Here is a 14,239-nt window from a genome sequence, read left to right as displayed (position 1 = left end):
TACAGAGGATACCTGATCACAAATAACACCTCAGAACCTCTGTTGACTGAGTATATTCCGTACAGCGTCCCTGACACGTTTCAAAGTTGCCTTCTTCCTCAGAGGGATAGAAGTATGGCTTTACTCTGCAGCTATGAGAGGAGGTCTTATTGATTGGTGACTACTTACCTCATATTGATTGAGGTCACTGGAAGTAAGTGTTTTGGGATAGGGGAGTCGTGACCCCATACACTTTTCTTCATTATATATTCCACTAGAGGGAGGCGCAGTCACATACTCTTTTTATATATATATATATATATATATATATATATATATATACACACACACTACATATAAACACACACGCCAATATATATTATACTGGCATGTGTATATGTATGTATACAGGGAGTGCAGAATTATTAGGCAAATGAGTATTTTGACCACATCATCCTCTTTATGCATGTTGTCTTACTCCAAGCTGTATAGGCTCGAAAGCCTACTATCAATTAAGCATATTAGGTGATGTGCATCTCTGTAATGAGAAGGGGTGTGGTCTAATGACATCAACACCCTATATCAGGTGTGCATAATTATTAGGCAACTTCCTTTCCTTTGGCAAAATGGGTCAAAAGAAGGACTTGACAGGCTCAGAAAAGTAAAAAATAGTGAGATATCTTGCAGAGGGATGCAGCACTCTTAAAATTGCAAAGCTTCTGAAGCGTGATCATCGAACAATCAAGCGTTTCATTCAAAATAGTCAACAGGGTCGCAAGAAGCGTGTGGAAAAACCAAGGCGCAAAATAACTGCCCATGAACTGAGAAAAGCCAAGCGTGCAGCTGCCAAGATGCCACCAGTTTGGCCATATTTCAGAGCTGCAACATCACTGGAGTGCCCAAAAGCACAAGGTGTGCAATACTCAGAGACATGGCCAAGGTAAGAAAGGCTGAAAGACGACCACCACTGAACAAGACACACAAGCTGAAACGTCAAGACTGTGCCAAGAAATATCTCAAGACTGATTTTTCTAAGGTTTCATGGACTGATGAAATGAGAGTGAGTCTTGATGGGCCAGATGGATGGGCCCGTGGCTGGATTGGTAAAGGGCAGAGAGCTCCAGTCCGACTCAGACGCCAGCAAGGTGGAGGTGGAGTACTGGTTTGGGCTGGTATCATCAAAGATGAGCTTGTGGGGCCTTTTCGGGTTGAGGATGGAGTCAAGCTCAACTCCCAGTCCTACTGCCAGTTTCTGGAAGACACCTTCTTCAAGCAGTGGTACAGGAAGAAGTCTGCATCCTTCAAGAAAAACATGATTTTCATGCAGGACAATGCTCCATCACACGCGTCCAAGTACTCCACAGCGTGGCTGGCAAGAAAGGGTATAAAAGAAGAAAATCTAATGACATGGCCTCCTTGTTCACCTGATCTGAACCCCATTGAGGACCTGTGGTCCATCATCAAATGTGAGATTTACAAGGAGGGAAAACAATACACCTCTCTGAACAGTGTCTGGGAGGTTGTGGTTGCTGCTGCACGCAATGTTGATGGTGAACAGATCAAAACACTGACAGAATCCATGGATGGCAGGCTTTTGAGTGTCCTTGCAAAGAAAGGTGGCTATATTGGTCACTGATTTGTTTTTGTTTTGTTTTTGAATGTCAGAAATGTATATTTGTGAATGTTGAGATGTTATATTGGTTTCACTGGTAAAAATAAATAATTGAAATGGGTATATATTTGTTTTTTGTTAAGTTGCCTAATAATTATGCACAGTATTAGTCACATGCACACACAGATATCCCCCTAAAATAGCTATAACTAAAAACAAACTAAAAACTACTTCCAAAACTATTCAGCTTTGATATTAATGAGTTTTTTGGGTTCATTGAGAACATGGTTGTTGTTCAATAATAAAATTAATCCTCAAAAATACAACTTGCCTAATAATTCTGCACTCCCTGTATATGTATATTAGTCCATAATATTTTCCATGATCTAGACACATCTTGTAATAATAATACTACATTATTTTTCTTTAATAAATATTTTACTTTACTGTGGCATTTACATTTTAGGGGGGCTGCTCCATGAATAGACGACTGTAAAACAATACAAAGATTTTTGTCTGCAATCTGAGGACACTTTTCTAAATAAACTGTATTTAAAATAAAACTGCTATATCAACAAAAAAACTAATAAAAATCTATTTTCTGAGAGTTTTTTTTACAATTTATTTTTTTAAACAATCTGTATTGCATATTCGTAAACTGTACTAGTGACAAAATAAGTCTTCAGGATGCTATTAGCACACGTAACATTTTATACAAAATGAGAAAACTGGAAAGTTACTACTGTTTAAATAACGAAATAAAAAAAAGGTAGAACATGCTAAGTGTAAGTGTTTCAAATGATGACTGATAACATTTAAATCTGCGCAAACTGTGGACCACATTTGCCACATCTACAAGTTAACCCTGTGTGAGAAACAAATTAACTTTATAAAGTATACACTGTATAGGTCACAGTCATTTATGATTTTGCAGTGAATTCATAGTGTTTCATGGTTGTCACCCAAGCATTAAATAAATCCTCTTTGTATCGTAAAAGATTTCTAAAGGAACACTGCTATCTAAAAATGGCATATAGGTACCTACTAAATACACTTTCTGAACAGATAGTATCACTTTAAAGTTCAGTCTAAATCAATTAAAGTTCTGTTAAATATACACGGTTTATCTCTAGGTTGGAAAATCTCAACGTACTATTTTAAGCGAAAGCCTTGCAGGCAACAAAATAGTTTAGACATGGTGTATTTGGAATAAGCTACTGTAGGCTAATGTATAAAGCCTTTATTTAAATTTTATCCTGTGCCAGTGGGGGGAGAATGTGAGTAGTGACCTTTAAGTCCTCTAAAAACACAGGTGGAAACAATTTTGGTCATAAAGTAGCAGTTCTGTGTCTGGACGTTGCTGTCTGCATCATTACAGTGCACATTCTTTGTTTTATTTCTTCTTTGCGTTGACATTTTTGCAGACCCAATTCATTCCATCCTTAAAGAAAAACAACATAATAAATACTGATTAATGGAGTAATCAATCACATATTAGTTATGCACCAAAATGACATACCTATGTCTACATTTAAAGGGACATCAAAATCAAAATGTAACTAATGGTTCAAACAGAGCATGCCATTTTAAGAATCTTTTCATTTTACTTTTGCGATCACATTTACTTTGTTATTTAGCTATCCTTTGTGGAAGCAGCAACGCAGTACTGGGAGCTAGCTGGTGTTTGGAGGCTACAAACATATACCTCTGGTTATTGACTCACCAGATGTGTTCAGCTATCTCCTAGTAGTGCACTGCTGCTCTGAAGTTGACATTTGGAGAAAGCAACAGTGCTATCATAAAAAGTTAACACGTTAGAGCATTTTATATGTCCCTTTAAAGTGAACTGATGTTAAAAGATAATGAACTCCATTTGTTTGTTATGACCCAGATATACCAAGTTGCAGTGGATATATTGTTTTCTTGAGGACAAACCAGGCCACCTGACTACTTTGGGACTGTTCTGTATGGTCAAAATAAATGTATTAAAGGGACAGTATACACCAATTTTAATTTAATTGCATGTTATAGACATTACTATAAAGAATAATATGCACAGATACTGATATCAGTAGCCAATGTAAAACCTTTTAAAAACTTACTTAGAAGCTCCCAATTTAACAGTTAATGAGATAAGCCTGGGACACTCACTGAAAGGGGCTGATAGCATAACCTCCTCCCCTGCATATGAAAAGACCCATTATACAAACAGAAGCAATCTGAAGTCTGTATACATCAGTATACATCTAAAACTTTAGGGCTTGGTTAGGAGTCTGAAAATCAGCACAATGTTATTTAAAAAATAAGTAAAACTATAAATTTTACAAAAACACACCTAGATAGGCTATATAAATGGATCATCTACAAAACATTTATGTAAAGAAAAAGCTAGTGTACAATGTCCCTTTAAAAACAATTGGACCCTATAAGTGGAACATTTTTTGCCCTTAAAGGGAGAAAGACAACTAAAAGGTTATTCATCCTGAATTTAATTTTTTAGCTCAATTCCCTAGAAGCTTTCATTAATTAAGATGTTTTTTTTACAGGATAAACTCTAACCATAACAAACAAAATATTGGCCTAGGCTGTATATTATTATTTAACTAGAACAAACAAAATGATTTTATTAAAAAGCCCAATTTCTGATGAAACCATTCAGACAGATGATACATTGTACAAACAGTAGGAAGGACATCTTATTGAAACTATAAATCATTATTATTAAAAGGGACATGGAACCTAAAATTGTTATTTTGCAATAAAGAAAGAACATACAATTTTAAGAAAAGTTTCCAATTTACTTCTAGTATTAAACTTTTTTCAAGAAAGACTTTCAAATGCATGACAGATAATATGAAAGAATGGACGTTCCAGAAAAACAGAATACTGAAATGATAGTACTAGTTTAATACATAATCATAAAACAATCAAATGGTATGGATACAGTAATGTAACTTAACTTTAATCAATGCTAGCACACACACACACACACACACACACACACACACACACACACACACACACACATTTCCTCACTGAGTTATAATAAATGCAGTCAAGAAAAAGAAAGAAAAAAAAAAATCGGCTAAAGTATCAAATTTGATTCTAGAATGATGTCACCCACTGCCTTTGTAGCTTGATATCTAACTGCATCATAATGCCAAACATGAGACAAAGTGCCTCATTCATTTTTAATGTGGGTTTACTGGCCGAACCAGAGCAGCTGAGACCACTTAAAAGATATAAATATTTGTTGACGCTGGGATATATCTGGTACTTTTATTTTATAAACAACCCAAAGTTGCAGGACAATAAATGTGCAACCTATTGCTGGCAGCTCAGGCATATACTCGTGGCATTTTACAAGCTGAGAACATTATTGGATGCTGTATTTTACGAAACTGTTTTTTTCCGGTCCCAAACTTGAAATGGCAGGAAAGACAGCTATGAGAAGGAAACCAGAAGCGGAATCTGTTTATTAATGTTAGATAAAAACCATCAATTTCATTATGTTCATTATACAACTAGAAAGGAGAGCCAGATACATAGCAATGGATGATTGCACTGGGGGCGGAGCCCGGGCCTACCTAGAATACTACAGAAGACCTACATACAAAATAAAGGTTTTAAAACAAGCAATGCAGCTCATGAGCTGAACACAACCGATGATTGGCGGGTTTCTGTGAATGCTGTTGCCAACTGGCTCACTGACTGTTTCCTGTTCGGGAGCAGCATTTCTCTGTGGCTGCAGGACCCTTTGTAGGGGTTAAAACACAGAGTCCAGTAGGAGTAGTACAAAAAGGACATGCTCTAAAGAATTATAAGATGTCATTTTTCCTCTACAATGTATCTATCTTCAAAACTGTCACTTTATTAAGTATGTGCAGAACTACTTTAAAGGGACAATAAATAATTGCTAGATATGATATGAAGATGTATTTTTTTACCATTACAGTAAGTTGTTAAATTAGTGAATAACTAGGGACTATAAAGTACTGGGCAACACCAGTTTGTAATATAGGTTTAAACATATTAATCTCATTCTCATTCTTCTCTGATGAGGCCGTTATAAGGGAGGAAATTATAAATGAGCTAACAAATCACACAGTGTTTAATATCTCTTTAACACACTGATAAGATAAATATGCTTTATCTCCCTTAAAATGTAGACAATTAGGGCAAGCTGTAATGCAGTCTGAGCAGTCACATAGCTGGTCTAGGCAATTTTCAGCACTTTAAAGAAAAGCTAGATCACAGAATTTCATACAACCCAATATTTGTGGCTAGGTATTAGGGACTCACAAGGTCGAGAAGCATGGAGGGGGATGTCACCATTTTGTGGGCGTGGCCATGTCAAGAGGGGGAAGGTCACAGGTGGATGATGCGTGGAACTAAATGGAATTCTGCAAATAGGGACATATGGCTGACTCAGAAGGTCAGAACTTAGAATAAGGGACTGTCCCTATCAAATAGAAACAGTTTGGGTTTGGGATTTGGTGTTTAACCTCTCTAATAAGTGAGGGACAGACACAATTGTTACACAAAAGCAAGAGGTGTTTAGTGTTCTTTTAATTTGTGTCATTCTTCATATCATGATCTAGTAAATACATAACGAATTCCAAAGTAGTAGCAACTGTATTAATTATTAATGATTCATTATTTATATGTTGTCATTCCTTGGTAGGTTAATTAAAAACAGAATGTAGATAAAATTAGGGTGCACAGATATTTGACTGTAAATTTGCAGAAAAAACAGAATTTATGTTTACCTGATAAATTACTTTCTCCAACGGTGTGTCCGGTCCACGGCGTCATCCTTACTTGTGGGATATTCTCTTCCCCAACAGGAAATGGCAAAGAGCCCAGCAAAGCTGGTCACATGATCCCTCCTAGGCTCCGCCTTCCCCAGTCATTCGACCGACGTAAAGGAGGAATATTTGCATAGGAGAAATCATATGATACCGTGGTGACTGTAGTTAAAGAAAATAAATTATCGGACCTGATTAAAAAACCAGGGCGGGCCGTGGACCGGACACACCGTTGGAGAAAGTAATTTATCAGGTAAACATAAATTCTGTTTTCTCCAACATAGGTGTGTCCGGTCCACGGCGTCATCCTTACTTGTGGGAACCAATACCAAAGCTTTAGGACACGGATGAAGGGAGGGAGCAAATCAGGTCACCTAAATGGAAGGCACCACGGCTTGCAAAACCTTTCTCCCAAAAATAGCCTGAGAAGAAGCAAAAGTATCAAACTTGTAAAATTTGGTAAAAGTGTGCAGTGAAGACCAAGTCGCTGCCTTACATATCTGATCAACAGAAGCCTCGTTCTTGAAGGCCCATGTGGAAGCCACAGCCCTAGTGGAATGAGCTGTGATTCTTTCAGGAGGCTGCCGTCCGGCAGTCTCATAAGCCAATCTGATGATGCTTTTAATCCAAAAAGAGAGAGAGGTAGAAGTTGCTTTTTGACCTCTCCTTTTACCAGAATAAACAACAAACAAGGAAGATGTTTGTCTAAAATCCTTTGTAGCATCTAAATAGAATTTTAGAGCGCGAACAACATCCAAATTGTGCAACAAACGTTCCTTCTGAAACTGGATTCGGACACAAAGAAGGCACGACTATCTCCTGGTTAATGTTTTTGTTAGAAACAACTTTCGGAAGAAAACCAGGTTTAGTACGTAAAACCACCTTATCTGCATGGAACACCAGATAAGGAGGAGAACACTGCAGAGCAGATAATTCTGAAACTCTTCTAGCAGAAGAAATTGCAACCAAAAACAAAACTTTCCAAGATAATAACTTAATATCAACGGAATGTAAGGGTTCAAACGGAACCCCCTGAAGAACTGAAAGAACTAAATTGAGACTCCAAGGAGGAGTCAAAGGTTTGTAAACAGGCTTGATTCTAACCAGAGCCTGAACAAAGGCTTGAACATCTGGCACAGCTGCCAGCTTTTTGTGAAGTAACACAGACAAGGCAGAAATCTGTCCCTTCAAGGAACTTGCAGATAATCCTTTCTCCAATCCTTCTTGAAGAAAGGATAGAATCTAGGAATTTTTACCTTGTCCCAAGGGAATCCTTTAGATTCACACCAACAGATATATTTTTTCCATATTTTGTGGTAAATTTTTCTAGTTACAGGCTTTCTGGCCTGAACAAGAGTATCAATAACAGAATCTGAGAACCCTCGCTTTGATAAGATCAAGCGTTCAATCTCCAAGCAGTCAGTTGGAGTGAAACCAGATTCGGATGTTCGAACGGACCCTGAACAAGAAGGTCTCGTCTCAAAGGTAGCTTCCATGGTGGAGCCGATGACATATTCACCAGGTCTGCATACCAAGTCCTGCGTGGCCACGCAGGAGCTATCAAGATCACCGATGCCCTCTCATGATTGATCCTGGCTACCAGCCTGGGGATGAGAGGAAACGGCGGGAATACATAAGCTAGTTTGAAGGTCCAAGGTGCTACTAGTGCATCTACTAGAGTCGCCTTGGGATCCCTGGATCTGGACCCGTAGCAAGGAACCTTGAAGTTCTGACGAGAGGCCATCAGATCCATGTCTGGAATGCCCCACAGTTGAGTAATGTGGGCAAAGATTTCCGGATGGAGTTCCCACTCCCCCGGATGTAATGTCTGACGACTCAGAAAATCCGCTTCCCAATTTTCCACTCCTGGGATGTGGATTGCAGACAAGTGGCAGGAGTGAGTCTCCGCCCATTGAATGATTTTGGTCACTTCTTCCATCGCCAGGGAACTCCTTGTTCCCCCCTGATGGTTGATGTACGCAACAGTCGTCATGTTGTCTGATTGAAACCGTATGAACTTGGCCTTTGCTAGCTGAGGCCAAGCCTTGAGAGCATTGAGTATCGCTCTCAGTTCCAGAATATTTATCGGTAGAAGAGATTCTTCCCGAGACCAAAGACCCTGAGCTTTCAGGGGTCCCCAGACCGCGCCCCAGCCCATCAGACTGGCGTTGGTCGTGACAATGACCCACTCTGGTCTGCGGAAGCTCATCCCCTGTGACAGATTGTCCAGGGACAGCCACCAACGGAGTGAATCTCTGGTCCTCTGATTTACTTGTATCGTCGGAGACAAGTCTGTATAGTCCCCCTTCCACTGACTGAGCATGCACAGTTGTAATGGTCTTAGATGAATGCGCGCAAAAGGAACTATGTCCATTGCCGCTACCATCAAACCTATTACTTCCATGCACTGCGCTATGGAAGGAAGAGGAACGGAATGAAGTATTTGACAAGAGTTTAGAAGTTTTGTTTTTCTGGCCTCTGTCAGAAAAATCCTCATTTCTAAGGAGTCTATTATTGTTCCCAAGAAGGGAACCCTCGTTGACGGAGATAGAGAACTCTTTTCTACGTTCACTTTCATCCGTGAGATCTGAGAAAGGCCAGGACAATGTCCGTGTGAGCCTTTGCTAGAGGAAGGGACGACGCTTGAATCAGAATGTCGTCCAAGTAAGGTACTACTGCAATGCCCCTTGGTCTTAGCACCGCTAGAAGGGACCCTAGTACCTTTGTGAAAATCCTTGGAGCAGTGGCTAATCCGAACGGAAGTGCCACGAACTGGTAATGCTTGTCCAGGAATGCGAACCTTAGGAACCGATGATGTTCCCTGTGGATAGGAATATGTAGATACGCATCCTTTAAATCCACCGTGGTCATGAATTGACCTTCCTGGATGGAAGGAAGAATCGTTCAAAATGGTTTCCATTTTGAACGATGGAACCTTGAGAAACTTGTTTAGGATCTTGAGATCTAAGATTGGTCTGAACGTTCCCTCTTTTTTGGGAACTACGAACAGATTGGAGTAGAACCCCATCCCTTGTTCTCCTAATGGAACAGGATGAATCACTCCCATTTTTAACAGGTCTTCTACACAATGTAAGAATGCCTGTTTTTTTATGTGGTCTGAAGACAATTGAGACCTGTGGAACCTCCCCCTTGGGGGAAGCCCTTTGAATTCCAGAAGATAACCTTGGGAGACTATTTCTAGCGCCCAAGGATCCAGAACATCTCTTGCCCAAGCCTGAGCGAAGAGAGAGAGTCTGCCCCCCACCAGATCCGGTCCCGGATCGGGGGCCAACATCTCATGCTGTCTTGGTAGCAGTGGCAGGTTTCTTGGCCTGCTTTCCCTTGTTCCAGCCTTGCATTGGTCTCCAGGCTGGCTTGGCTTGAGAAGTATTACCCTCTTGCTTAGAGGACGTAGCACTTGGGGCTGGTCCGTTTCTACGAAAGGGACGAAATTAGGTTTATTTTTGGCCTTGAAAGACCTATCCTGAGGAAGGGCGTGGCCCTTGCCCCCAGTGATATCAGAGATAATCTCTTTCAAGTCAGGGCCAAACAGCGTTTTTTCCTTGAAAGGAATGTTAAGCAATTTGTTCTTGGAAGACGCATCCGCTGACCAAGATTTTAACCAAAGCGCTCTGCGCGCCACAATAGCAAACCCAGAATTTTTCGCCGCTAACCTAGCCAATTGCAAAGTGGCGTCTAGGGTGAAAGAATTAGCCAATTTGAGAGCACGGATTCTGTCCATAATCTCCTCATAAGAAGGAGAATTACTAGCGATCGCCTTTTCTAGCTCATCGAACCAGAAACACGCGGCTGTAGTGACAGGGACAATGCATGAAATTGGTTGTAGAAGGTAACCTTGCTGAACAAACATCTTTTTAAGCAAACCTTCTAATTTTTTATCCATAGGATCTTTGAAAGCACAACTATCTTCTATGGGTATAGTGGTGCGTTTTGTTTAGAGTAGAAACCCGCCCCCTCGACCTTGGGGACTGTCTGCCATAAGTCCTTTCTGGGGTCGACCATAGGAAACAATTTTTTAAATATGGGGGGAGGGACGAAAGGTATACCGGGCCTTTCCCCATTCTTTATTTACAATGTCCGCACCCGCTTGGGTATAGGAAAAGCTTCGGGGGGCCCCGGGGACCTCTAGGAACTTGTCCATTTTACATAGTTTCTCTGGGATGACCAAATTCTCACAATCATCCAGAGTGGATAACACCTCCTTAAGCAGAGCGCGGAGATGTTCCAACTTAAATTTAATGTAATCACATCAGGTTCAGCTTGTTGAGAAATTTTCCCTGAATCTGAAATTTCTCCCTCAGACAAAACCTCCCTGGCCCCTCAGACTGGTGTAGGGGCCCCTTCAGAAACAATATCATCAGCGTCCTCATGCCTCTTCAGTATTTTCTAAAACAGAGCAGTCGCGCTTTCGCTGATAAGTGGGGCATTTTGGCTAAAATGTTTTTGATAGAATTATCCATTACAGCCGTTAATTGTTGCATAGTAAGGAGTATTGGCGCGCTAGATGTACTAGGGGCCTCTTGTGTGGGCAAGACTGGTGTAGACGAAGGAGGGGATGATGCAGTACCATGCTTACTCCCCCTCACTTGAGGAATCATCTTGGGCATCATTTTCTCTAAATTTTGTGTCACATAAATCACATCTATTTAAATGAGAAGGGACCTTGGCTTCCCCACATTCAGAACACAGTCTATCTGGCAGTTCAGACATGTTAAACAGGCATAAACTTGATAACAAAGTACAAAAACGTTTTAAAATAAAAACCGTTACTGTCACTTTAAATTTTAAACTGAACACACTTTATTACTGCAATTGCGAAAAAGTATGAAGGGAATTGTTCAAAATTCACCAAAATTTCACCACAGTGTCCTTAAAGCCTTAAAAGTATTGCACACCAAATTTGGAAGCTTTAACCCTTAAAATAATAATTTTTATATTTAACCCCTTTACAGTCCCTGGTATCTGCTTTGCTGAGACCCAACCAAGCCCAAAGGGGAATGCGATACCAAATGACGCCTTCAGAAAGTCTTTTCTATGTATCAGAGCTCCTCACACATGCATCTGCATGTCATGCTTCTCAAAAACAAGTGCGCAATACAGGCGCGAAAATGAGACTCTGCCTATGATTAGGGAAAGCCCCTAGAGAATAAGGTGTCCAATACAGTGCCTGCCGGTTATTTTACAAAATTCCCAAGATTAAAATAATTCCTCAAGGCTATGGAGTATAAAATATGTTTATATATAAATCGATTTAGCCCAGAAAATGTCTACAGTCTTAAAAAGCCCTTGTGAAGCCCTTATTTACTGTCTGTAATAAAATGGCTTACCGGATCCCATAGGGAAAATGACAGCTTCCAGCATTACATCGTCTTGTTAGAATGTGTCATACCTCAAGCAGCAAAAGTCTGCTCACTGTTCCCCCAACTGAAGTTAATTCCTCTCAACAGTCCTGTGTGGAAAAGCCATCGATTTTAGTAACGGTTGCTAAAATCATTTTCCTCTTACAAACAGAAATCTTCATCTCTTTTCTGTTTCAGAGTAAATAGTACATACCAGCACTATTTTAAAATAACAAACTCTTGATTGAATAATAAAAACTACAGTTAAACACTAAAAAACTCTAAGCCATCTCCGTGGAGATGTTGCCTGTACAACGGCAAAGAGAATGACTGGGGAAGGCGGAGCCTAGGAGGGATCATGTGACCAGCTTTGCTGGGCTCTTTGCCATTTCCTGTTGGGGAAGAGAATATCCCACAAGTAAGGATGACGCCGTGGACCGGACACACCTATGTTGGAGAAAATGCTATGAGATTTCATAAGCACTTTAAAGGCAAATGAAACATTTTTTTTTCTTTCATGCTTCAGATAATGCATACAATTTTACAAAGAACTCCAGAATATTTATATTATCAAAATTGATTTAATCTCTTGATATCCTTTGCTGAAGGAGTGGCAATGGACTACTGGGTGGTAGCTGAACACATTGGGTGAGCCAATGAAAAGAGGCATATATGCCACCAATCAGGGGCGCGATCCGATATAGATCGCAGTTTGCGGCGCAAGCGAGGGAACCGGCGTCGACCGCAGTTTCAGCTCGCAACTCGAGCTATCCCATATAAGTCGCCGTCAGATGCTAACGTGCCGTAAGTCTCACAAACCAGCGATGTCCAGAAATCTGCGCAAGTACAAATTTCTGGCGTCGCCAGTGACTTGCGCCACGTTAGAAACTGCCGGCGCCTATAAAACCTGACTAAAGTCTAAAACACCCGCACTGTCTAACACGCCTCCCTAACATAGCCCGACAAGTCTAACACGCCTCCCTAACATAGCCCGACACGTCTAACCCTCTATCCGCTATCCCCCCTCACTAGGCTAACAATAAAAAAGCTATTAACCCCTAAACCGCCGCTCCCGTACCCCGCCGCCAGCTATATTATATCTATAACCCCCTAAAGTGAGCCCCTAACACCGCCGTCATCTATATTAAAATTATTAACCCCTAATGTAAGCCCCTTACACCGCCGCCATCTCTATTAAAATGATTAACCCCTAATTTAATCTACCTACCCCGCCGCCAGCTATATTATCTATATTAACCCTAAGTATATTATAGTTAATATAGGTATTACATTATATATATTAACTATATTAACCCTAATTATATTAGGGTTAATATAGTTACTATAGTATTTATATTAACTATATTAACTCTATCTAACCCTAACACCCCTAACTAAATTTATATAAATTAATCTAATTCATTTATAAACTAAAATATTCCTATTTAAATCTAAAATACTTACCTATAAAATAAACCCTAAGATAGCTACAATATAATTAATAATTACATTGTAGCTATGTTAGGGTTAATATTTATTTTACAGGTAAATTGTTAATTATTTTAACTAGGTATAATAGATATTAAATAGTTATTAACTATTTAATATCTACCTAGTTAAAATAATTACCCAATTACCTGTAAAATAAATCCTAACCTAAGTTACAAATACACCTACACTATCAATAAATTAATAAACTACAAACATCTATCTAAAAATACAATTAAATTAACTAAACTAATTACAAAAAAAACAAACACTAAATTACAAAAAATAAAAAAAGATTACAAGATTTTTAAGCTAATTACACCTATTCTAAGCCCCCTAATAAAATAATAAACCCCCAAAATAAAACAAATTCCCTGCCCTATTCTAAATTAAACAAATTTCAAAGCTCTTTACCTTACCAGCCCTTAAAAGGGCCTTTTGTGGGGCATGCCCCAAAGAATTCAGCTCTTTTGCATACAACAAATACAATCCCCCCCCATTACAACCCACCACCCACATACCCCTATTCTAAAACCACCCAAACCCCCCTTAAAAAAGCCTAACACTAACCCCCTGAAGATCTCCCTACCTTGTCTTCACCACACCGGGCCGAACTCCTGATCCGATCCGGGCAATGTCTTCCTCCAAGCGGCAAAGAAGAATTCTTCCTCCGGCGATGTCTTCCTCCAAGCGGCAAAGAAGAATTCTTCCTCCGGCGACGTCTTCCTCCAAGCGGCAGCAAAGTCTTCATTCTTCCGGCGGCATCTTCAATCTTCTTTCTTCGCTCCGCCGCCGCGGAGCATCCATCCAGGCCGACGACTGAACGACGAATGAGGTACCTTTAAATGACGTCATCCAAGATGGCGTCCGCCGAATTCCGATTGGCTGATAGGATTCTATCAGCCAATCGGAATTAAGTTAAAAAAATCTGATTGGCTGATTGAATCAGCCAATCAGATTCAAGTTCAATCCGATTGGCTGATCCAATCAGC

The 14,239-nt window shown here is 40.0% G+C and overlaps 1 protein-coding gene across 1 annotated transcript in view; it reads right to left on the bottom strand.

Moving 5' to 3' along the window:
- Positions 1 to 2,188: 2,188 nt before the first annotated feature.
- ARL3 (ADP ribosylation factor like GTPase 3) overlaps positions 2,189 to 14,239 on the bottom strand; it is a 135,718-nt gene continuing 123,667 nt past the window's right edge. Inside the window, exon 7 of the mRNA XM_053692949.1 lies at positions 2,189 to 3,032. Coding sequence (XP_053548924.1) covers positions 2,985 to 3,032 — 48 coding nt within the window. The 3' untranslated portion in view covers positions 2,189 to 2,984. The remainder of the gene's footprint in view (positions 3,033 to 14,239) is intronic.

This window comes from Bombina bombina, chromosome 9 (assembly GCF_027579735.1).
Source record: "Bombina bombina isolate aBomBom1 chromosome 9, aBomBom1.pri, whole genome shotgun sequence".
Lineage (NCBI taxonomy): Eukaryota > Metazoa > Chordata > Amphibia > Anura > Bombinatoridae > Bombina > Bombina bombina.
The sequence above is the reverse complement of the archived record's forward strand: the minus strand, read 5'-3'. Positions and strand labels throughout refer to the sequence as shown.